Here is a 25,482-nt window from a genome sequence, read left to right as displayed (position 1 = left end):
AAAGGCAATGGGATGGGTGGAGCTTAATAAACCCGGTGTGGAGGAGGGGGGTGGAGCTAACTTCAACCAGGAAGTGAGGCCTGCGAATTGAAAAGTATTCCAGAACACCACCGCTGTCCGTCCAACCGGCCCGAATATCGATTCAAACGACTCTTAAGTAAAAACGTTGCGTGACTACAGTGTCAAAAGAAAAAAAACTAACAAAAACGATACAATATCTCCCTGATTATGAACACCTATACGGTCGGTTTTCACAGACAAAAGCTCTTACAGTATATTGTTATCGATAATATTATATGGCACATACAGAGTAATATTGATAATAATAACAATATTAATGCTACACAGCACTGCGGTTTGTTCACATTGACTCATTAAGGATGTTTGATATGTTTCTGAAGCCCTGATTACAAAAATAAACACTTATAAATAACGTTACATTTGGCAGTCCTCTCTCTCTCTCTCTCTCTCTCTCTGCGTTCAGCACGACTTACGACAACACATTCTACAGTTCGCAGTATACGAACGACACGTACACAGAGGACGGTGTATATATAGCACGGCCGCAAAACAATGCAGTTCACAGTCTCTCCACCAGAGGGTCACCGACCAGTCGATGTGTCACGTTTTAGTTCATGTTCTGCCGGCCAGCAGTGGTTCTCTAGAGACTAGAGCCTCTGCCTGAAGACCATGAACGACTGATCGGCGTCTCTGTTACGATGTTTGGGTTTCCACCCACAGGTGTTACACTGAAGCCGTGACCCGCATCGGGTGAGTTCTTTAGCAGTAGCAGTTGAGCCTCTCTGCCTGATGACCAAAATATACTGTCTCCGCCGTGCCAAGGGGGGGAATTCCCTCTTTTAGGCTAGTGGGCTATAAAGATGTTTGGGGTTCAAATCCCAGGTGATGCCGTGTCGACCCGCATCGGGTGAGTGTACAGCAGCAGTTGTGACTCTAATAGAGCCTCTGCCTGAAGACAAAACCAAAAAAAGCCTGATATCTGTCCACCGGCCCTTTAGCCTAGCGGGGTACGATGTTTGTCGTCTTTAGACGCTGGTTGTAATCCCAGGCGCCGCTACACCGCGCGCGATAAATCCCAGTGCTCAGACTTCAGTAACGCTAACCGCTAACGAACCACCGCTATACGGTATATAAATGAATGCTTCCTGTTCAGGAAGATTATTAATATAATTCTTCTTTTCTTTTTCTTTTTTTTTAGCCTTGTTTCCTTTCCATCCCTGCTCTCCCATTGGCTTCCAGCTGTGATGTCATCATCATCATCGCTCCATCCACTGTGATGTCATCATGCCTCCGTTGTGCCGTCCTGCCCCATCTGCCTCGACCGTCCATCCCTCTATACCTACTACATGTCTCTCTATCTCTCTCTCTCTCTCTCTCTCTCTCTCTCTCTCTCTCTCCCTCTCCGGGTGATGTAATGACAGAGTGATGGAAGGTCGTCGTTAGGTCAGATCATCTGGAGGAACAACAGCGCCTCCAGCAGGTTGGTTTGAGCTTCCAGTCGGATCCTCTCAGGTCACCATATAGAGCTGCAGACCGAAGCTCTACACGTCATCACGTGTTCTTCTAGTCTACAGCTCCTGTGGTCCTCAGTGGAGAAGACCTCCAGAACAGATGTTTGTGGGGGACGTTCTCCAGGGTCCTACAGCTCCTGTGGTCCTCAGTGGAAGAGACCTCCAGAAGACCAGATGTTTGTGGTGGTGGGGGACGTTCTCCTGTGGTCCTCAGTGGAGGAGACCTCCAGAACAGATGTTTGTGGGGGACGTTCTCCAGGGTTCTACAGCTCCTGTGGTCCTCAGTGGAGAAGACCTCCAGAACAGATGTTTGTGGGGGACGTTCTCCAGGGTTCTACAGCTCCTGTGGTCCTCGGTGGAGAAGACCTCCAGAACAGATGTTTGTGGGGGACGTTCTCCAGGGTCCTACAGCTCCTGTGGTCCTCAGTGGAAGAGACCTCCAGAACAGATGTTGGAGGGGGACGTTCTCCAGGGTTCTACAGCTCCTGTGGTCCTCAGTGGAGGAGACCTCCAGACCAGATGTTTATGGTGGTGGGGGACGTTCTCCAGGGTTCTACAGCTCCTGTGGTCCTCAGTGGAGAAGACCTCCAGAACAACAGATGTTTGTGGTGGTGGGGGACCCTCTCAAGGTTCCTGTGTCAACACACAACAAAACAACACAGGTCAAAGGTCAAACCCAGTATTGATTTGGTGTATAGGTCGACGAAGACTGTCAGTCGACTACAGACGAAATGGAATATAAACAAAGCTACGGTGACTATAACAAAGACTATCATTTAATATAAAATAATAATAATGATAAAACAAATAGCAGTGAAGTATCACACATGCTAACGTGGTTCAAATGATTTGTGTCTCTATATAAGGGGCGGCGGTGGTGGTTCAGAGGTAGAGTGGCCGGATGGTAACCGTAAGGTTGCCAGTTCGAAACCCTGTGGGCTCCCCCGGAGTCAGTGTGGACGTGTCCTTGAGCAAGACACTGAACCCCTGATTGCTCCTGATGTGTAGGTTGGTGCCTTGCATGGTTTCCCCCGCCATGTGTGTGAGTGTGTGAATGGGTGAATTGATGCACAATCTATGTAAAGGTGTGTGAATGTGTGTGTGTGAATGGGTGAATGTAATGCACAATCTATGTAAAGGTGTGTGAATGTGTGTGTGAATGGGTGAATGTAATGCACAATCTATGTAAAGGTGTGTGAATGTGTGAGTGAATGGGTGAATGTAATGCACAATCTCTGTAAAGGTGTGTGAATGTGTGAGTGAATTGGTAAATGTAATGCACAATCTATGTAAAGGTGTATGAATGTGTGTGTGAATGGGTGAATGTAATGCACAATCTATGTAAAGGTGTGTGAATGTGTGTGTGTGTGAATGGGTGAATGTAATGCACAATCTATGTAAAGGTGTGTGAATGTGTGAGTGAATGGGTGAATGTAATGCACAATCTATGTAAAGGTGTGTGTGAATGGGTGAATGTAATGCACAATCTCTGTAAAGGTGTGTGAATGTGTGAGTGAATTGGTGAATGTAATGCACAATCTATGTAAAGGTGTATGACTGTGTGTGTGAATGGGTGAATGTAATGCACAATCTATGTGAAGTGCCTTGGATAAAGGTGCTATATAAATGCACCATTTACCATTTATATTAAGTCATTTTGGTGAATTATTTCCGAGCGGTTCTGAAGGAGGCTATGGGTCTTCTTTATGACTTTTGGCAGGGCGTTCCACATCGATGGCAAGCCAATGGGAACTGGTGTTGTGGTTGTGGACTCGTTAGACAGACAGGTGTGTGGGTATCTATCAGGTGTCCCTTGTCAGCTCAATAAGGGCCGGGGTTCGGGGACCCCCAGGGGTCCTTGAGGGAGTCCCAGGGGGTCCCCAGCTATATGATGGATATAGTGAGGAACCAAATGGACCCTTTTGGGTCATGTAACTCGATCAGAGTGTACAAATGGATTTGGTTCTCGGAGTTAAACTAACTAGTGATTTTGCAATATAAACTGGGGGTCCCAGAGATATAAATGACATTAAATGGGGGTCCGTATAGTAGACACTAATGCATGTCAAACTGGGGGGGTCCTTGAAATTAAACGTCTTAAACGGACAACATTATAGTAAAAGCTGTATAAAGATACATTTATGTGACAATGTGACATTCGTGTATATAGTGTTAAATACACCATGTGACCTGTTGAAACGCTCACACACACACACACACACACACACGCACACACACACACACACACACACACAGCTAAATGCTACAGTATATGTATCATGTTATGTAAATAATTCTGTCCAATATCTATGCTAATTATGCAGCAGCACTCGTTCGTTGCACGCGCACACGCGCATGTGTGTGTGTGTGTGTGTGCGTGTGTGCGTGCACAGCAGAAACACTGCAGTATTGGCGACAGCAGCAACAGTGCGCTCACCTGCTTGCAGATCCGTTGTTGTTTTAAAAAAATAACAACAATACACAAACAATAATAATAACAATAATAATAATAGTGTTCCGTTAATATGAACGTCCTCGCTGTGATGCTGTCTTCTTCTTCTCAGCGAAGGAGGAGGAGGAGCAGAGAGACAGGCAGAGAGACAGACAGATGGCTGGACCACTGACATTGACTCCATCACATCTTCCTGTCTGTCTGTTCACCTTGTCTGCCTGTCTGTCTGTCTGTCCACCTTGTCTGCCTGTCTGTCTGTCCGTCTGTCCGTCTGTCCGGTTCAGAGCATGTGTGTGTGTGTGTGTGTGTGTGTTGTTTATGTGTGTGTGCGTGCGCGCGTGTGTGAGAGTGTGTGAGTCACCGCTCTGTTCGCGCTTCCATCTGTCCTCCAACCCCCCCCCCTCACTGCAGAGAAAAGACACACACACGCGCACATGCGCGCACGCACGCACGCACACACACACACACACGCACACACGCACACACATTCAGCATCACAATCACATCTCTCTCTCCCACGGTTTCCATGACAACGATGTGCCATGTAGGAGAGGGGGAGGAGTGTGGTGGGAGGAGCCTGGCTGTTGGCACACGCACGCGCACACACACACACACACACACACACACACACACACACACAGGTTATATATATTTTATATATATATATATAAATTAGCGCACGTTATCTCACTTATTTTGACAGTTTATTTAAAATTGCATTAAATAAACTGTCAAAATAAGTGAGATAACGTGCACTAATTTATTTATGGCATTAATGCATGAACAATTAACACATGCACACACACACACACACACACACACACATACGCACCTGTCACTATATAGCCTTCTGAGGTGTGCATCGATCGGCCTTTTGCTAAAAATGTATAATTTGTATACTTGTACAATCATGGAAGATGATCAATAAACTAAGTCATTCCTTTGACTAACTCATCATTGGTATACTGTATACCCATTCTGCGATATGTTCAATCAATTCAATCAATCAATCAGATAAGAACAGAAATGAGCAGGAAGGAAGTGAACATGCATCTCGTGTCGTTGTGCATACAGATGTCAGTGTTTATAGGAGCCAAAATATATACATTTTGTTTGTTGATCTTATTTATTGTTTATTTTTTCCCACGCTTTGGTTTTGATGTTCCACTTCCCACTTCATTGATGAGCTCCTGCTGTGTGTCTGGGCAGGGGCGTTCAGGGAGAGAACAATGGGTCTGGTCCACAAGATTCGATACACCACCAAGATACCCATGTACCTGTCTAGATACTTCCTTAATGTAAACGAAGTCCACACCCACAACACCAGAGGGAGTGCAACAAACCATGTACAACCCAGATTCGGCACAAACAAGGGACTAAATTATTTTCGCTCCTATGCGACCAAAATGTGGAACGCCCTACCAACAGTCTTTAAGACATGTGAATCCCTTGACTCCTTCAAAACCGCTCTCAAAGGGCACCTACGGATGGCTGCAATTCGAAACTGGCCCCAGTCAAATCTGAATCCCCTTTCCCCTCACTGTATATGTATCTTTTCCCCTTTTGCTTCCTATATGATGAATTCCTGTTCTGTTCTTTAACTACATAGAAGTGTCTATTTGTACGTCTCTAAATGTTTTGATGAATTGAACAATGTGGACCCTGTTGTAAACAAGTGTAACGCCTAATTGGGTCGTCCACTCACAGTTAACAGTCTTTGTATTGAGTTTGTGCTTGACTGTAATTCTGCAAACTGTTAATAAATATTTATTTTATTAAACAATAAGATGGTTTTCTGGACTAATTAAGGCTGGGACCTGCAGGGACTCGATTAGAAATATATCTAATTTAATTAGAGGCTTTGTAATGTAATGAATTCATTTAAATGAATCACATGACATCAATATTTGACCTGAAAACTGAGAGGCTTTTTTTCTCCTTTTTTTCCAATACAAGTGGCATACAAGTGAACAAAGAGGGGGACCATTATTATTATCATTATCATATTGTCATGATTTAGGATAATATTTTCAATTTTATTTTATTTATATATCCTGTATGTATATGTCCTGTAATGTAATTCATGTCGAATGTCATGTTTTTATGGGGATCCTAATAAAATTGACTGAAACTCTAAACTCTAATGCCATTTGAATTGATTGATTGATTGAAATATTTATTAACAGTTTGTAGAATTACAGTACATTTTAAGCACAGACTCAATACAGAGACTGTTAACTGTGAGTGGAGGACGACCCAATTAAGCATTACACTTGTTTACAACAGGGTCAACATTGTTCAATTCATCAAAACATTTAGAGACATACAAATAGACACTTCTATGTAGTTAAAGAACAGAACAGGAATTCATCATGAAACGGAACCATAGTTGAAAACGTTTAGCGGTTTCGGCCGGAACGTAGAGAGAGCCCACCCGTCACTTCCTCCTCCGTGCCTCCGTCAGTTCCCGTCCTGCGCCCTGCGGTCAGACACACACAAGCATCGCACGGACCTGGTTGGCGGCATCGACGCTCAGCGGGTCAATTTTTTATACCAAATCGCATCCGATCAGAATCTGCAGGGAATCGGAGCCATCTGATCTGCAAACATGGTGAGATGATCGATACGGGTGTTTATCCTGCACGCGGGGTTCATTGAAGCCGTTATTTATAATTAGAAAACATGTAATTTTGTAATAGTAATAATAATCATAACTTCATTCATTGTCGACGCTGCCGCTGCCTTCGGACAAACGTTGCAGCGACGTCCGTGATTCTCGAGTCTAGAGTTGACTCATGTTTCGTAAACCTAGCGTTACATTGATTATCTGTTTATCCTCGTTATTGCCTTTTATTATATCATTCTGTATATTATATATAAATATGTGTTTATAATGTTGCCGCTTCGGCCAAACATCGCAGTGAACGAGGCGTGCATTCATTCATTCAATCTCATTGATATTCACGCTTCTGGTGTCCTCATTTAAACATTTGCGTGACATGAATGAATGTATCGCAGTGTTTTATATCCATGCATCTCTCTGATCCTGGACTGGAGTCAGTATTTGTTCCCGTTTTAAACGATAAACTGTTTTAAGTAACAGGCGGTACAACAACTGTTTAGTGTTTGGTAGCTAGCATTAGCGGCTAATGGTAACACACACACTTACACAATGTGTGTGTGCTGTTTAAACGACTCCTCGGTAACGCATGGAGCCAAATGGACCCGTAAAGAACCCTCGTGGTCCTGCCCTCCACATAGTGGGTGTTTAATAGTATTTTAAGTTGATATGAGGCTGTTTGTTGGACGCTGTACTGTAGTAGGGTGTGTGTTGGTTAGCGTCCTTGTTGGTTAGCTTGCTGCTAATCCTAGCTAGCTGTAGTGTGATTGAACACAATCAGTGCCCTTCTAAACCGCTCGTTCTTCGTGTCAGGGACCCCGCAAATTATACTAATTTAATAGCCTGTGGACCCCCATTTGTAAATGTATGCCAAGGACCCCCACGAGAGAGGAGTTTTTACGGCTCTAGCTGTTTTTCAAACGTTTTCTTTTCAAGGAGCCCCAGGTTTGACCTGAATTAGGCTGCGGTCCCCCATCTACAATCTCACAATGTGAGCTTGTAGATTGTAGATTGCTCTTTTTCAACAACAAAATCTAAACATGACAAATGTGCAACAAATCTTGTAGGGGGGTTCATGGGCACAAAATATTTTCTGTGGATAAATGCATATTAATTCGGGCGTCCTTGACAATATTTTAACTGAAAAACAAGCAGTATATTACTGTATATAATCAGACATTGGCAACACACACTGTTTCTGTGTGTACACTCCCACATCATGTAACCTGTATGGAGGGGGAAAAGCTGCTATTTTTCCAACAGCTGAAGTTTAAAATATTGGTTAAAGTCGTTAAAAGCTATACGGTGACACAGATGTGTTTCTGCTCTTACTGTTAACCCATCAAGATTTGAGAACTGATTCTACACAAATGTCTTCTAAATCATGACAGTTTTCTGAAAAACCTATGTTTCTCTATCGGTGGTTCTCAAACCATTTCGTTTCAAGGACCCCAATAATTATAATGATGTATTTGGACGCAGACCCCCAGCATCTGGAAATATGTACTTCCAGGAACCTCCACAGAAGCAAAGATTTGAGTTAAAACGTTCGCTCTGAAAGAATATATGTTCAAAGATTTGCACCACATTCTCACGATTTTTCAGAAATCGAAAAGCTATTGAAACTAAGCAGATCTACAAGCTCATAGCGCAGGTATGTTGTGGCTGTAGGGAGGCTGTGACATGATCAGATACCACCCCCGCCCCCCCCCCCAAAATCACACCCTCTGGTTGTAAACAAAAGGTTTAATTTCAATCACTATAGAGGTGTTGATCAAAAGAGTTTCAGGGTGTCGGTGAATACTGAGCTATAGATAACTTATGCAGAGACAACAATGGGAAGGTGAAAGCCTCTCAGCAGACAATCATTGAATTACAATATTACAATTTACAATGTAGGCATTTATCAGACGCTCTTAATCCATTTAGGACTGAGACAGATTTTACAAATGTCTTCTAAATCATGACAGTTTTCAGAAAAACGCTATGTTTCCATGTCAGTGATTCTAAACGTTTTTCATGATCCCCCCCCCAGAAGCAAAGATTTGAGTTAAATCGCTCTGAAAGATATATTCAAAGATTTGGGCCACACCATTTTTTTCAAATATTGCAGATCTCCAAGCTCGTAGCGCTATGAGCTTGTAGATCTGCTATTTTTCAATAGCACAAAGGGGTTTAGAACGACACATAATTCTAATAAACAAACCCTTTCGGTCTGGATATTTTAGCTTATTGACATTCAGTATTATAATTTAATTGTATGTGCAATAATGAGGACAGTGTTATTTGGTTGCTGAGAAGTGATGTAAACAAAAGGCCGAATTGTAGCGCCCCCAGCTGACACGTCACTGTCACTGCAGGGCACGATGAAAATAAAAGCTTTGAAGCGTTGAACTGATCTCAGCAACTTATTATAACTGTCTGGGTGTGACTTTAGTGTTGATGATTTAAAAACTGCTGCAGTTTTGTTAACCTTGTATTGTTGTGCGTATTTGGGGTGTGTCACAGGTTTTTGTGACCCAGTATCGCAGTGTCGTTAAGACCACCAGGGGGTGTTCGCTTCAGTGATGCAAATAGCCTGCATCCTTAGGGGCCGTTCACAGTTCACACCTGAGACACGGCTGTCTCTTTCTCTTTCAGTGTCTCCTGTCTCTTCTGTGTGTCGTAGGGAGACGGAGACACAGAGGAGACGGCTGTGTCTCAGGTGTGAACGGCCCCCATAGTGTAGACTCACTAAATTGAGAGGACGCAATCATGTCACCCTGCCTCCAGGGTCCTTGGATGCAATACTGTACTCTAAAATACCGTTGAAGTGGGACTCAAATGTCCCGGGGTCCCCTCTAAATAAAAGACCACCCCTGGGTCCCATCTAAAAGACCACCCCTTGGTCCTGGGGCCCCATTACATTGCTGGGTGTTGTACAGCTTTGTGTGAACCCTGTGTTTCCGTGTCTTTCAGACGGTGGGTAAGAGCAGCAAGATGCTGCAGCACATCGACTTCAGGATGCGGTGCATCCTCCAGGACGGACGCATCTTCATCGGGACCTTCAAGGCCTTCGACAAACACATGAACCTGATCCTCTGTGACTGCGACGAGTTCAGGAAGATCAAGTACGTTTTGAAACCCATTTTGACCTGAGATCAGAATCACAAGCTATGTTTCTATGTCAGTGGTTCTTCGATTTTTCAAAAACACCAAAATGGGTTAACCATCCACCAAGCCCTGATGTTCTAAAACAGTCGTTTTCCAACCCATTTCATTTCAAGGTTCGTTCTTTATTTGTCTATTTGAGCCACGGAACCACCATTTGATGACATTTAGCCGCTCAGACTCAAAGACTATTAAGGATTTTGTCCACAATTCCATCCATGCAGTATTGATCTGGTGCCGTTTTTAGGAGAGACAACATGCATTGATACAAAATTACAATTCTTCTGCATTCTCTAATTGTGTTACTTGAAGTAAATGCAGATGTAACAATTTAACTATTGAGAGCGTACAATTATCTATAAGGGTCCCTTTAGTTGACCAACTCTCCATGGGGACCACCTGGAACCCCCTCAAGGACCACTGGTGGTCCCCGGACCACTGGTTAAATAAAAACACTGTTCTAAAATGTACAGTCTTAGAGCCGGGAGATTAAAATATGTACTATGTGACATTATCTTTGGTTAAGAAGCGTCTTAAATGGCTCTCCTATATTTGCGACGGTATCTAGTCGGTGATTGACCATGTCGTCGTTTTGGTTGCTGAGAAGTGATGAAACGAAAGGCCGAATTAGCGCCCCCCGCTGACACGTCACTGTCGGTGCAGGGAGGGCAGCGATGAAAACAACCCCCCTGAAGCGTTTAACTGATCTCAGCAACCGAAGACATGGTAATAATCACCACCACGTCCTAGACTCCATGCAGCCTGTCTTCATCTGTGAAGACATGGTAATAATCACCACCACGTCCTAGACTCCATGCAGCCTGTCTTCATCTGTGAAGACATGGTAATAATCACCACCGCGTCCTAGACTCCATGCAGCGTGTCTTCATCTGTGAAGACATGGTAATAATCACCCCACGGCTACACCACAGGCTTCAGTCATATAACTATAGAAGACAAGCCTGTCTTCATCTGTGAAAGCAATGCTGCGCACCGAAAATAGCAGACCTACAAGCTCACAACACGCCACAGTGCGACGTGTTGTGACCGTGTAGATCGGCTATTTTCGGTCATTACGGTATTTTAAGATGAAAGGGCATTTGAAGTGACGAAACTAGGAATTGGAATACAAGTTTAGAAGCGTGCTGATGAACATAAATGGTCTCAGAAAGGTCCTGAAAGCAAAGAGAGGTTAACGCCTCAAATTTGATTTTCTTCAGCTGGTCGGCTGTTATGAGGAAAACCCTCAACCTCCCACAAGTCTGTGTCTTTATTCCTGGAGCGTTTCTACAATAAAAAACGGGCCTAAGAACGCCAAGCAGACTATATTACTAACGTGTGTGTGTGTACCTTCTCCTCAGGCCTAAGAACTCCAAGCAGACTACAATACTAACGTGTGTATGTGTACCTTGTCCTCAGGCCTAAGAACTCCAAACAGACTACATTACTAACGTGTGTGTGTGTGTCTTCTCCTCAGGCCTAAGAACTCCAAACAGACTACATTACTAACGTGTGTGTGTGTGTACCTTCTCCTCAGGCATAAGAACTCCAAGCAGACTACATTACTAACGTGTGTGTGTTTACCTTCTCCTCAGGCCTAAGAACTCCAAACAGCCGGAGCGAGAGGAGAAGAGGGTTCTGGGGTTGGTTCTGCTGAGAGGAGAGAACCTGGTCTCCATGACGGTGGAGGGACCGCCCCCAAAAGACGTACGGCAAACTAATATTATTATTATTATTAAAAATGGATAGAAATGTTACTTTGGTGTATCGATACCTGAATGATATTCATAGCTAATCATTTAGTGATTTTAACAGTGATTTCGGCTTATAGATATGAAATACGAAATTAACCCATTTTGACCTGAAATCTAAAAAGGTCTTCTACATCCTGACAGTTTTCAGTCGTTCTTCGATTTTTCAAAAATAGCAGACCTACAAGCTCATAGCGCGCCACTCGGTGGCGCGCTATGAGCTTGTAGATCTGCTATTGTTCAATAGCTAAAGCATGACATAATGCCAACACCAAAAGGGGTGCCCGCCTAAAATGGGTTTTAACAGTGATTTCGGCTTATAGATATGAAATATGAAATGAATAAACGTGTGCATGTCTCTGTTGTTGATGATGTTGGTACCTCAGATCTCCACATTTCAACTTCTTGGGTTATTCATTTTGTTAACTTGATGCCCTAATAATTCATCATACAATATTGTCATGTATGCCTAGTTGTGGTGACAATGTTTGAGAACCACTGAAAACGACATCCTAAATGATGTTTATGATGATTTACAGTCTTGTAGGAGAAAGTATAATGATATACACTTTCTTTTAAGGACGGCATATTCAGTGTTCTTTGGTTGCTGAGAAGTGATGTAAACAAAAGGCCGAATTGTAGCGCCCCCAGCTGACAGGTCACTGTCACTGCAGGGCACGATGAAAATAAAACCTTTGAAGCGTTGAACTGATCTCAGCAGGAAAATGATCTGAAATCAATACATTGTTGATACTTAATGTACATTAATGTAAATCAATATATCGTTGCTGTCTGGAGGAAACCTCGTAACACAATATTTGAGTTTTGTGCATAAATCAGTGCTATTGATCACCCTTTACGTCTGTGTGTGTGTTTTGAAAATATTGAACCAATGGAAAGTAGTAAAAAGTGCTTTGGACAAAACCTCTTAACTCCATTGGACCCTCAAACGGTCTGCTAAAGCAACTAACTCCACCACCTCTCCCCCTCTCGTGCAAGTAATTGACACGCTATGAAGTCACAACACCAACTTTGATGAGGCTGTTTTGCTTTGTTTAAAAAAATATATATTTAAGGTTTTCTTAATTTCCTGAAAAATACATATTTTTAATTTTTCCTGGAAAAATAAAACATTTTGGAGTTCTGAGGTCTCCTCCCGACAGCAGAGATATAGAAGCGTAATGACTGACTATATATATGCCTCCCCCTGGCCAGCCGGGGCGCCTGATGGAGGGGAAAGGAACTGGTTGGAATAACGTGTTCCTTCCACGCGCTACGTCCAACCAGGGAAACTCCCCCCTGTCAGGTGTAAAGGAGCAACTTGGACACTCAGGCATGAAGGAAGCATGAGTTCAAGTCCGTTGCTCTCCCCTTGTCCCCCATATATGGGGACTAGGTTGCTCTCCCCTTGTCCCCCATATATGGGGGACTAGGTTGGTCTCCCTTTGTCCCCCATATATGGGGACTAGGTTGGTCTCCCCTTGTCTCCCCTTGTCCCCCATATATGGGGACTAGGTTGGTCTCCCTTTGTCCCCCATATATGGGGACTAGGTTGGTCTCCCCTTGTCCCCCATATATGGGGACTAGGTTGGTCTCCCTTTGTCCCCCATATATGGGGACTAGGTTGGTCTCCCTTTGTCCCCCATATATGGGGACTAGGTTGGTCTCCCCTTGTCCCCCATATATGGGGACTAGGTTGGCGGAGGGTGTGTAGAGCCCAGGATCACATTAGATAATTGACACGGGGGTGAAAAAATGGGTTACAAAAATCGTGGGATAAAAAAAAAACAATGCATGAATGAAGCTCTCTGAACATGCGTTGACTGTTGTTGTTTTTATTTCAGACGGGCATCGCCCGCGTTCCTCTGGCCGGAGTCGCTGGGGGTCCCGGCGTGGGCCGAGCGGCAGGACGGGGGGTCCCGGCCGGGGCGCCCATGCCTCAGGCGCCTGCTGGCCTGGCAGGGCCCGTCAGAGGGGTGGGAGGACCCAGTCAACAGGTACAGCAAAATTACTTTATATCCCATTCTGACCTGAGATCAGATTCTATAAAAATGTTCTTCTTCGATTTTTTCCCCCCCCAATAATAGCAGACCTACATACAAGCTCGCTATGAGCTTGTAGATCTGTTATTTTTCAATAGCTCAAGCATAACATAATGCTATTGCTAACACCAAAAGCGGTTCCCGCCCAGAATGGGTTAAAATATTATATGAACCGTGCAATCTGTGTTCTTTGGGGTTGCTGAGAAGTGATGTAAACAAAAGGCCGAATTGTAGCGCCCCCAGCTGACACGTCACTGTCACTGCAGGGCACGATGAAAATAAAAGCTTTGAAGCGTTGAACTGATCTCAGCAACGGAATTGAATCGATAGGAAAATGATCCTTTCAATTGATCTAAAAATCGATACATAATTGACATGTTGATAGACATTAACGTGATGCTTGACAAAAACATGAATAAACAATACATCAAATTGCCGGTCTTGATTAGCAGTTGGTTTTGGCAGCTAATTCTAGTCCCTTGAATAGATTTAATTTAGTTTTGGTCGCCTGGAATGTTTTAGTGTTAGACACTACTGTTAGACTATGCTATGTTCTTAACTTCCTTAGTTGACTTTCTTTTATATATGTGATGTATTACCATGTGGTGTTTTTGCTTCACTGTAAATCGCTCTGTATTAAGAGCGATCTGATAAATCCCTACATTGTAAATGTTCTCATATTTTGCGGTCTTGTTTCCTAGGTGATGACTCCTCAGGGTCGCGGTACCGTTGGCGCGGTGGCGGCCGGCGCCACCATCGGCGGGGCGCCCACCCAGTACCCTCCGGGTCGCGGCGGACCGCCCCCTATGGGCCGCGGAGCCCCGCCCCCAGGCATGGGCCCGGGCATGGGTCGAGGTAATTATAGTCCTGCAAGACAAACCAATCACACACTCTGGTTGTGGGAGCTTGTAGATCAGCTATTGGCCCATTTTATTATGCCTTCTAAAAACCTAATAAGTTTTCTGAAGACCTTCAAATTCTTCTTGAAAAGAATGGTTGCTGAGAAGTGATGTAAACAAAAGGCCGAATTGTAGCGCCCCCAGCTGACAGGTCACTGTCACTGCAGGGCACGATGAAAATAAAAGCTTTGAAGCGTTGAACTGATCTCAGCTCTGATTGATTTAATAAGCTTATTTACTTAGAACAGTCTTTTTTAATTAACCCATTTAGAGTAGACCTGAGGACACATCTGTGTTGCCTTTTAACCACTTTACCATTTAAACTTTAGCTGTTGAAAAATAGCAGATCTACAAGCTCATAGCGTTTTTTTTTTTTTAAACAAGAAAATGGGTGCAACTCTTTGAATATATGTTCTTTCACACAGTCAACATTTTTCACTCAAATCTTTGCTTCTGGGGGGGTCCCTGGAACAACATATTTTCAAATGAGGGTCGTCTGCAAAGTAAAAATAAGATAACCCAGGGGGTCCCTGACATGAAATAGTTTGAGAACTACTCATATAGAATCATAGGATTTTAAGAACGTTTATGATTTTAGAACAGGGGTGCCCAAAAGGTAGACCACAAAGGCTGTGCAGGTAGATCACATGACATGCCTCCTAAAGAATATTTAATTTAAATGTAAAAACAATTTCTTAAATTAATTAAGTTGACTTGATCGACTGACATAAAAAAGTGCCTGTCAGCTCAAACCCATAATGCAATACTTTGTTTGCTGTGCACAAATATAATGTAATATATTACAAATGAAATACAAAGAAACTACCTATTCCATTTCTCCCCTTTCCAAGTGCTTTTGTCTTAAATATAATGCCAGCGCTGCGCTAGCTATTCCAAAGCCATTTTCAGCAATGGTATTATAATGTTTTCAGTGAGTAGATCTTGTTGATATATTCATTTTGAAGGGCAACCCTGATTTAGAAGATATTTCTGTAGAATCTGATCTCAGGTCTTCGGAATAAGTGTAAAAATCGTTCCAGTGCTGCCCTAATGTATTATTGTATTGTCAACACTGGAACCGTAATCTGTGTTTCACAACATTGCTAACATACTGTTTTTTTTCCCCTTTCACCTCAGGTATGATGGGACCGCCCCCAGGCATGCGTCCACCCATGGGTCCACCAATGGGAATGCCTCCTGGCCGAGGTGCACCAATGGGAATGCCCCCTCCCGGCATGAGGCCGCCACCCCCTGGCATGAGAGGTGAGAGGACTGTCAGATCTGTTCATTTTTGAGTGGTGCAACCACAGACCCACCCACTGGTGACACTTAAGAAATCTGATTTGAGGAGATCAGTCTGAATGCAACAACCTGATCTAAATCTGATTTCATGTGTTTAGACTGTAAAAATAATATGGACAAAGCGTTCGCCGTGTCTGATATGGACGTAAAATGAAGCCTGTCAGTCCATCTTTCTAGATCTGTTTGGGCACAGCTGGCCATTGGCTGGCCCAGACAACGAGGCGGGACTTCCTCAGAACATACGCAACTTTATGGTCATTTTTTTAATAAATGGGACCATGATTTTCCAAAAAGAATATTATGACATGAGAAATGAGACTTTAAACTAGTGACTGGAAGCAGAACGTATTCATGACCATGTTTATTAAGGTAATACAGTCTAGGTGAAGTTGGGCCCAAATACATGGACCTCTATGGGGATATGGGGGTTTTTTTGGGCCCAATGACAGCGCCACAACATTATATGAACTTTCAGGAAGTCCCGATTTCCTTAGTGGCTTCACAAAATATCTGTCTGACTGCCCCCCCCTGGTTACATATCTGTCTGACTGCCCCCCTGGTTAAACATGTGTCTGACTGCACCCCTGGTTAAATATCTGTCTGACTGCCCCCCTGGTTAAATATCTGTCTGACTGCCCCCCTGGTTAAATATCTGTCTGACTGCCCCCCTGGTTAAATATCTGTCTGACTGGCCCCCTGGTTAAATATCTGTCTGACTGGCCCCCTGGTTAAATATCTGTCTGACTGCCCCCCTGGTTAAATATCTGTCTGACTGCCCCCCTGGTTAAATATCTGTCTGACTGGCCCCCTGGTTAAATATCTGTCTGACTGCCCCCCTGGTTAAATATCTGTCTGACTGCCCCCCTGGTTAAATATCTGTCTGACTGCCCCCCTGGTTAAATATCTGTCTGACTGGCCCCCTGGTTAAATATCTGTCTGACTGGCCCCCCTGGTTAAATATCTGTCTGACTGCCCCCCCTGGTTAAATATCTGTCTGACTGCCCCCCTGGTTAAATATCTGTCTGACTGCCCCCCTGGTTAAATATCTGTCTGACTGCCCCCTGGTTAAATATCTGTCTGACTGCCCCCTGGTTAAATATCTGTCTGACTGCCCCCCTGGTTAAATATCTGTCTGACTGCCCCCCTGGTTAAATATCTGTCTGACTGCCCCCCTGGTTAAATATCTGTCTGACTGCCCCCCTGGTTAAATATCTGTCTGACTGCCCCCCTGGTTAAATATCTGTCTGACTGCCCCCCTGGTTAAATATCTGTCTGACTGCCCCCCTGGTTAAATATCTGTCTGACTGCCCCCCTGGTTAAATATCTGTCTGACTGCCCCCCTGGTTAAATATCTGTCTGACTGCCCCCCTGGTTAAATATCTGTCTGACTGCCCCCCCCCTGGTTTAGACTTATTTAAATACATCAGATTCCAATCTGGAAGTGGCACAGATCTGACTCAGGCTACATTTGGCTGCCAGTCTGAACGGTCGGTGCCAAAAGATCAAATTTGAGAAATCAATCAGATTTGAATCTGATTTGACTAGATGACTAGACTGCATCTAAATGGTGCCTAAAGGGGATCAGGTCTTTTATGGGGGTCCCTGGCATGATGACAATGTTTGAGAACCACTGAAAACGACATCCTAAATGATTTTTATCTTTGGTCTTGTAGGAGAAAGTATAATGGTATACAGTTTTTTTTAAAGGACGGCATATTCAGTTTTATTTGATTGCTGAGAAGTGATGTAAACAAAAGGCCGAATTGTAGCGCCCCCAGCTGACAGGTCACTGTCACTGCAGGGCACGATGAAAATAAAAGCTTTGAAGCGTTTAACTGATCTCAGCAGGAAAATGATCTGAAATCAATACGTTGTTGGTACTTAGACATTAATGTAAATCAATGTGTTGTTGACATGTTGATATACTTAGACATTAACCTGATGCTTGACATAAACGTAATGTTTCAAAAGGCTTTAGTCCATTTAATAATGAATCCGTGGCTCGCACACTTTAAAAAGATTTAGTTTTTGTACAAGCTCACAGCATGGCACGAAATGATGCCGATCTGCTATTTATCAATCCGTTTTGGGTGTTTTAAGCATTGTTATGCTTTAGCTGTTGAAAAATAGCAGATCTACAAGCTCATAGCTCATCTACAGAGCTTGTAGATCTGCTATTTTTGAAAAATCTTAAATGTGGCACAAATCTTTGAATATATATATATATATTATTTCAGAGCGAACTTTTTTAACTCAAATCTTTCCTTCTGGGGGGGGGGGGGGGTCCCTGGAACTACATATTTTCAGATGGGGGGTCCGTGGCCAAATACAGTAAATTCTAGGGGTCCTTGATATGAAATAGTTTGAGCACCACTGATATAGAAAACATAGGGAAACATATCAGAAAGTTTGTAGAATCTGGTCTCAGTGAGAATCTGGTCTCAGTCCTAAATGGGTTAAAATAGTTAACGATCTGCTATTTTATTTTTAAAATGGCCAATGTAAAAAATTGACATTGTGCCAGTGTATTTTTACAAAAATAAAAAATATTTATTTGTATTTTTTTAATATATATTTTTTAATTATTGTGTCTTTCAGGTCCACCTCCAGGGATGAGACCCCCACGCCCATGAGAACACCCCCCCCCTCGCTCCATCCCTCCCTGGGATGGGGTGAGAACACCCCTCCCTCCCTCCATCCCTCCCTGGGATGGGATGAGAACACCCCTCCCCCTCCCTGCGTAAGCGAGCCAGCCAGCTAACCGAACCCGGCTGTGTATAGTTTCAAACTTTTTATATTTCCTTAATATTTTTGTTTTTTGTAATAAAGATCGGACGGTGTAAATTCAGGACTGCCTTGTTTTGAGACGTTATTATTGTTCATTTGTCTTTTGACGACATGGGGAGAGAATAAAAAAATCTTCGACCTGAGTTTACTGGTTTTCTAGTTCATGATTATTATTTAAAACGTCTAATAATGTTTTAACGGATACAGCGGTAATATATCTCAAGCTCACAACGTCGTTGTCATGTTGTGAGCTTGTAGATCTGGTATTTTTTTGTTTGTTTGAGCTCTAGGACCAGGAGATAATAATCAGTAATCCTGAAACTGCCTCCCCCTGGCCAGCCGGGGCGCCTGATGGAGGGGAAAGGAACTGGTTGGAATAACGTGTTCCTTCCACGCGCTACGTCCAACCAGGGAAATTCCCCTCTGTCAGGTGAAAAGAAGCAGCTTGGACTCCTCATGCATAGAAGGAGGCATGAGGTCAGTCCGCTGCCCCCCCCCCCCCCCCCCCAGGTTGGCAGAGGAAGTGTAGCGCCCAGGATTACATTAGATAATTGGCACTGGGTGAAAAGAAAACTGGGTTACAAAATCGTGGGATAAATCACTGCATAAAAGCTTACTGATTTATTTTCTTTGTACTGTTAAACTGCATTTATAGGGCAGGCCTACCTGTGTTGGGAAGGTGAATCTGCTAATCGGGGAATCTAAAGGCTCAAGTGGGGAAGAAGTGGTCAAGTTCATTCATGCTTAAGTATATTTTTTACTTGTGTATTTCCAATACCTTTACTTCTACTCCACTACATCTGAGGCAAAATATACTTTTTTACTCCACTACAATACGTTTTATAACTTGTTTGTAGAAGCCAATTCACTATGATTTTGATTATTATTTCTGTTATTATTTAGCCAAGAATTATTCTGAAGATATTTTAGGTTAATTGGGTTAGTGGGTTGGGCATAGACGGGCACGCCTCCAGGCCTAGGGCTTAATTATGGACAGCCTGTGTGGGGAATTCATGCACTTTGTGGATTACTTTGGTTGTGATGCAGATCTGCTATATTCAAAGATGTTCTACACGTGTGGAATTGGACAGTCTGCATAATGAGCACTCTTACTTTTGGTACTACTACATCTTGATTTTTATTTATTTAAAAGTACATTTTTAACTCATCTAATAGGATAGACCGTTCGGTCGAGGCCATGCAGGGACCCCCACGGGTCCTTGAGGAGGTTCCAGGGGGTCCCCAGCTAAATATACTTATAACATCTACATCGGTTCAACCACTTAAAAAACCTGTTTTATACTTAGCTACTGGCTATTTAGAAAACACAAATGGAATAGTTTTAGACGAATATTCTCTGATGTCTCTAGTTGTATTATGTCAAATGTCAGTATCTCTTCCACCACTCTCCATGTTTGGAGTCACACTGCCCTCCTCTGGCCATATTGGTGTACTTTCAACAACGTTTTTCAGTACAGAGAGATGAAGCAGTTTAATACTTCCTACCTTTGTATTGTCTTTGGTCTGCAACCCTTTTGGAAACAAAGTGTTAATGTCAACATTAATTTTAACGACACCACATAGAAAATTCCAACATTTTTTTTGTCAAATATGTTTTTATTGAACAGATAAATTATTACAAACATAATATGAAATACTTTTTTTATGAAACAAAATGAAGAAAAAAAAAAAAGACAAAAGATAAAGAAATCCCTTAACCCTCCCACCCATACTGCTCAGTGACACTGCATACTATATAATAAGATGATAGAAAGCTCAAGGAAAAGATCTGAAAAGAAAATGGCGTACAGTCAACCATATCAATGGTATCCTGTCTATTAATCGTTTCTACTCGGGTAATGGACAAGGGGGCAGCCAAACCTTATCAAACTGTCTCTCCCTGTTTCTCAGGAAATACCTTATTCTCTCAAGATTAAGTGTACTAGTCATTTCATTTAACCAGTGCTTAAATGCAGGAGCCTCTTCCTTCTTCCAGTGTGCCAGAATTAGTTTTTTTCGCTGTAATCAGACCATATGAGAAGAGTCTGTGCTCTCGTCAACATAGGCATGGAGTCTGACAAACCCAGAATTATTAGTACAGGATCGGGGTCAATATGAATACTCAAAATATCAGAGAGCGTCTCAAATATCTTAATCCAATATCTTTGTATCCGAGGGCAAAGGGCGAAGCTGTGAAGAAGATTTGCATCTATTGTATTACATTTGTCACAATGCGAAGAAATATCTGGGTATATGTTATGTAATTTTAATTTGGAATAGTGGAGTCTATGTATGACTCGAAACTGGATAAGGCAATGTCTGGAATTGATAGAGCACGCATTCATTTCTTCAAGGCTGTCTTCCCAGAGCTCGTCTGAAATTGAGGTCCCCAGTTCATTTCCCCATGCCAGCTTAATAGCTGATGTAGTAGTAGGTAGGTTTGCCACTTGAAATGATTCGTAAAGATGTGACACCCTCACGTCTGGTACTGTATTATTAAGAAGGAACCTATCTAGGGATGAAGGTGTATCTCTCAAAAGTGGGAGAAAAGTTACGGATGTAGTTCCTAACCTGTAGAAACCTAAAAAAGTCACTCCTAGGGAGTCTATACTTTTCCTGCAGTTGAGCAAATGAGGCAAAAGTTCCACCCATGTATAAGTCTCCAATTGTGCGTATACCCAAACCCTTCCATTGTACAAACGCATCATCCAGTTGGGATGGTATAAATGAGGGGTTATCAGCTATAGGGAGCAGAAAAGATAGTGAGTTGTTCCTAAAATATGTTTTGATTTGTTTCCAGATTCTCATCATACTGTGAATGACAAGGCATCCATTGTAAGTGGATTTATCTAATTTCACGGGGGATAATATTATTGAACTCAAACAGCATGGCCGACATTTCTCCTGCTCCCATTGTAGCCAACGGGGAGGCATTTCTCCTGCTCCCATTGTAGCCAACGGGGAGGCATTTCTCCTGCTCCCATTGTAGCCAACGGGGAGGCATTTCTCCTGCTCCCATTGTAGCCAACGGGGAGGCATTTCTCCTGCTCCCATTGTAGCCAACGGGGAGGCATTTCTCCTGCTCCCATTGTAGCCAACGGGGAGGCATTTCTCCTGCTCCCATTGTAGCCAACGGGGAGGTTCAGCTGTGTTGTTTATCCAGGCCGAAATTGCTCTAACATTGGATGACCAGTAATATAGGCAGAGCAAGCCCACCAACCTGCTTTGGTTTACATAGATGGGATTTTTTGATCCTATGTTTTTTGTATTCCCAGATAAAGGGAAGGACAATTGAGTCTAAGCGTTTGAAGAAGGACTTGGGTAGAAACACAGGGAGGCATTGGAAAAGGTACAACAGTTGGGGAAGAAACATCATTTTGATGAAATAGGGAGCGATTTCCAAAATTCAATGTTTTTTAGTTTCGCCAGCAGAGGGGGGTAGTTGGCCTTGAAAAGTGAGGAGAAATCTTTAGTAATTTGGATACCTAGGTAGGTAAAGGTTTCCCGTGAAATTCTAAATGGTAGTCGCTCTAGCACAGATATATCCCTCAAGCCAACAGGCATTAGCTCACTTTTAGTCCAAATTCCAACATTTTGATTGTACACAAATATAACCTTTCCCCCTTCCTTTTTATAAATGTTGTCTCACATTGTAATTTATAATGATCATTAGATTCGGAGCAATGACTCGACTCTCTCCCCATGCAGTTTTAATGAATGTAGAATTATGTGCAGGATGTAATTTACATACAAATGTGAGGGCCTTGTTTAATAGTTTTTTAATAGAGCACCGAAGTCTGACGTCTCTTTCAGTAGAGGGCGTCAGTCCCCAGGTTCATGTATTTGTTTAGTTGCATTGAAATCCCCATTGAGGCGATTTTAGATCGCCTCATATAACAACTGTGTTTGAAAAATAAACATGTCACCCCGGCCGCTTCACTCATATGGATATGAAGAATCAACTGACTGAGAGAAAACGCTAATGTTACTGCTGCTGAATTAGTTAGATTTTCGCTAGAAGCAGACTGTATCATATATGAGTGACTGACTGTTGCAAACGATACAGAGACACCTCCCTGACAATATAACGATACAGAGACACCTCCCTGACAATATAACGATACAGAGACACCTCCCTGACAATATAACGATACAGAGAAACCTCCCTGACAATATAACGACACAGAGACACCTCCCTGACAATATAACGATACAGAGACACCTCCCTGACAATATAACGATACAGAGACACCTCCCTGACAATATAACGATACAGAGACACCTCCCTGACAATATAACGATACAGAGACACCTCCCTGACAATATAACGATACAGAGACACCTCCCTGACAATATAACGATACAGAGACACCTCCCTGACAATATAACGATACAGAGACACCTCCCTGACAATATAACGATACAGAGACACCTCCCTGACAATATAACGATACAGAGACACCTCCCTGACAATATAACGATACAGAGACACCTCCCTGACAATATAACGATACAGAGACACCTCCCTGACAATATAACGATACAGAGACACCTCCCTGACAATATAACGATACAGAGACACCTCCCTAACAATATAACTACACAGAGACACCTCCCTGACAATATAACGATACAGAGACACCTCCCTGACAATATAACGATACAGAGACACCTCCCTGACAATATAACGATACAGAGACACCTCCCTGACAATATAACGATACAGAGACACCTCCCTGACAATATAACGATACAGAGACACCTCCCTGACAATATAACGATACAGAGACACCTCCCTGACAATATAACGATACAGAGACACCTCCCTGACAATATAACGATACAGAGACACCTCCCTGACAATATAACGATACAGAGACACCTCCCTGACAATAACGATACAGAGACACCTCCCTGACATAACGATACAGAGACACCTCCCTGACAATATAACGATACAGAGACACCTCCCTGACAATATAACGATACAGAGACACCTCCCTGACAATAACGCAGAGACAGCTTGTTTATTTTTCGACCACAACGCTTATAGTAGACGATGTTAAGATCACCCCATGTTATTCTCCATGGAGAAATTACTTCCGCGAACCAGGGGAATCGTCGGGATGAGCGAGTTACGTCAGAACTTCGGTGCTCTATAGTTGACCAAAAAGCCTGTCTCACTGCCAGTGTGCCAGTGATCGCCATCCTTGGTGCCAATGTTGCCACGGTTGGCACCGGTACCAAAGGTTGCCTGTCCCTGTTGTAGACGGTACTTTTCTTCTGCTCTGTATCTGTAACTCTTACTACTAGTAGTGATGTAGTGATATATATACTAGGCTAAATATCGTTCCCTTCCCGATACCCATAACTTGCGTATCCGTCGATATGGAGTCTATACATCCTACATTATTTTCATGATGATGATATACAGTCGTACACCAGGAGAAAGTATAATACACAGTTTATTTTATTTTAAGGATGGCATATTCTGTGTTATTTGGTTTGCATACTGATCTTTTCATGTCAAGGCCCCCCAAATTGACACTAATTTTACTCAACTTTTCAGCATGATCACAGGTTTTAAAAGACTGGTGCCATTTAAAAAACACTGAATTATTTTGCCGATCACATAAATATAAAACTTCAAAAGCCTACCGGTATCTAAAAATCCAAATGGTGTAAAACTCTAAATCTAAAATCCACTATTATTTAAAAGTCCCCACATTATATTATGGGTTTGGTGATTCTCTGTATCTCTCGTTCTGCATGATGGGGTGTCCAGGTTGTCTCTAATTAGCCTAGGTTAAAGGGACACTTCACCCTTTTTGTAAAAAAATATATGTTAATGACGTTTAGAAGCTTTAGATCACTTTCCTGGGGGTCTTTATGTGTGTAATATGTGGTTTTAGATATTTTAGATTGTAGCAGTGAGCCTGTTGTCTCTGATGTCATGGACACTGGTCTCACTACCTTCCTGGACTACAATTCCCATAATTCTTTGGTGCACTGCTCCTCCTTGTGGATAGGGGGAGAGCTGTCTTACTGAGACAACATGTAGTCCAGGAAGGAAGTGAGCCCAGTGTCCATGACATCAGAGACAACAGGCTCACTGCTACAATCTAAAATATCTAAAACCATATATTACACACATAAAGACCCCCAGGAAAGTGTTCTAAAGCTTCTAAACGTCATTAACATATATTTTTTTGCAAAAAGGGTGAAGTGTCCCTTTAAGTCAAGTTTTTCCATAATCATGTCTTTTGCCATAAATCAGGTAGCTTTAAGGTACGGCCATGACAGCATGTTAGGGAAAAAAGGCTATTCGGCTTTCGGCCAACTGTTTCGTATATTCGGTTTCGGCCCAGAATGTCCCTTTCGGTGCGTCCCCACGTTATCGGCCAAGGGTTCCCAGTTCCACCGACATTCATATGGCGACTAGCTCAGACACGCATGACGTAACTTCTCCATCCATCGTCGATGGCGTTTTTAATTTAGTTCGGAAAACACAAACATCAAAGCTGCGCCCCTCAAAAATATACTATCGGAAAAAGGTATTGATATGGTTTTTCTTTGCTATACTCTTGTGCGACACTGTAGGTATTCACTGTAAATCCCTGGAACATGTGACGCGTTTAAACCTAAACACCAGTGTGTAATAATAAAATGCCAAATGTTTATTAATGGTCATAAAATACAGTAGAACACGAGTTCACTCAAACACCTCACGAGAACACCTAGTGTTCAAATTCTAAACACCTATAATATGACTGACTTTGATTGTAAAAACTAAACACGTTTATGTGTTTAAAAAGTGTTACAGGCGATTAAACATGTTCTTCTGTTTGAAATCTAAACACTGACACGTTTAAAAAGTGTTACAAATATGTGCTTAAAACTGTTTATAACCTAAACGCTTGGGTTTAGTGTGTATTAGTAGAACACAC

The 25,482-nt window shown here is 42.8% G+C and overlaps 1 protein-coding gene across 1 annotated transcript; it reads left to right on the top strand.

The window, feature by feature from the left end:
* The first annotated feature begins 6,463 nt into the window (after positions 1-6,463).
* snrpb (small nuclear ribonucleoprotein polypeptides B and B1) lies at positions 6,464-18,678 on the top strand. The gene is made up of 7 exons (XM_080792596.1): positions 6,464-6,595; positions 9,563-9,714; positions 11,350-11,461; positions 13,350-13,502; positions 14,249-14,402; positions 15,584-15,709; positions 18,347-18,678. Exons 1-7 carry the CDS (start codon positions 6,593-6,595, stop codon positions 18,379-18,381), a joined length of 735 nt encoding a protein of 244 aa, XP_080648722.1. The 5' UTR covers positions 6,464-6,592; the 3' UTR covers positions 18,382-18,678.
* The last annotated feature ends 6,804 nt before the right edge of the window (positions 18,679-25,482 follow it).

Source organism: Protomyctophum bolini (assembly GCF_963924005.1).
Source record: "Protomyctophum bolini genome assembly, chromosome: 20".
NCBI lineage: Eukaryota > Metazoa > Chordata > Actinopteri > Myctophiformes > Myctophidae > Protomyctophum > Protomyctophum bolini.
Note: the sequence above shows the minus strand (reverse complement) of the source record. Positions and strands in the feature narration are given on the sequence as shown.

What these genes read in the sequence shown, in the direction of transcription:
- snrpb (XM_080792596.1), top strand. An exon ending in AGGGACCGCCCCCAAAAGAC is followed by an intron (nt 11,462 to 13,349) that starts GTACGGCAAACT and finishes TTTTTATTTCAG; the next exon opens with ACGGGCATCGCCCGCGTTCC. An exon ending in GGGCCCGGGCATGGGTCGAG is followed by an intron (nt 14,403 to 15,583) that starts GTAATTATAGTC and finishes CTTTCACCTCAG; the next exon opens with GTATGATGGGACCGCCCCCA.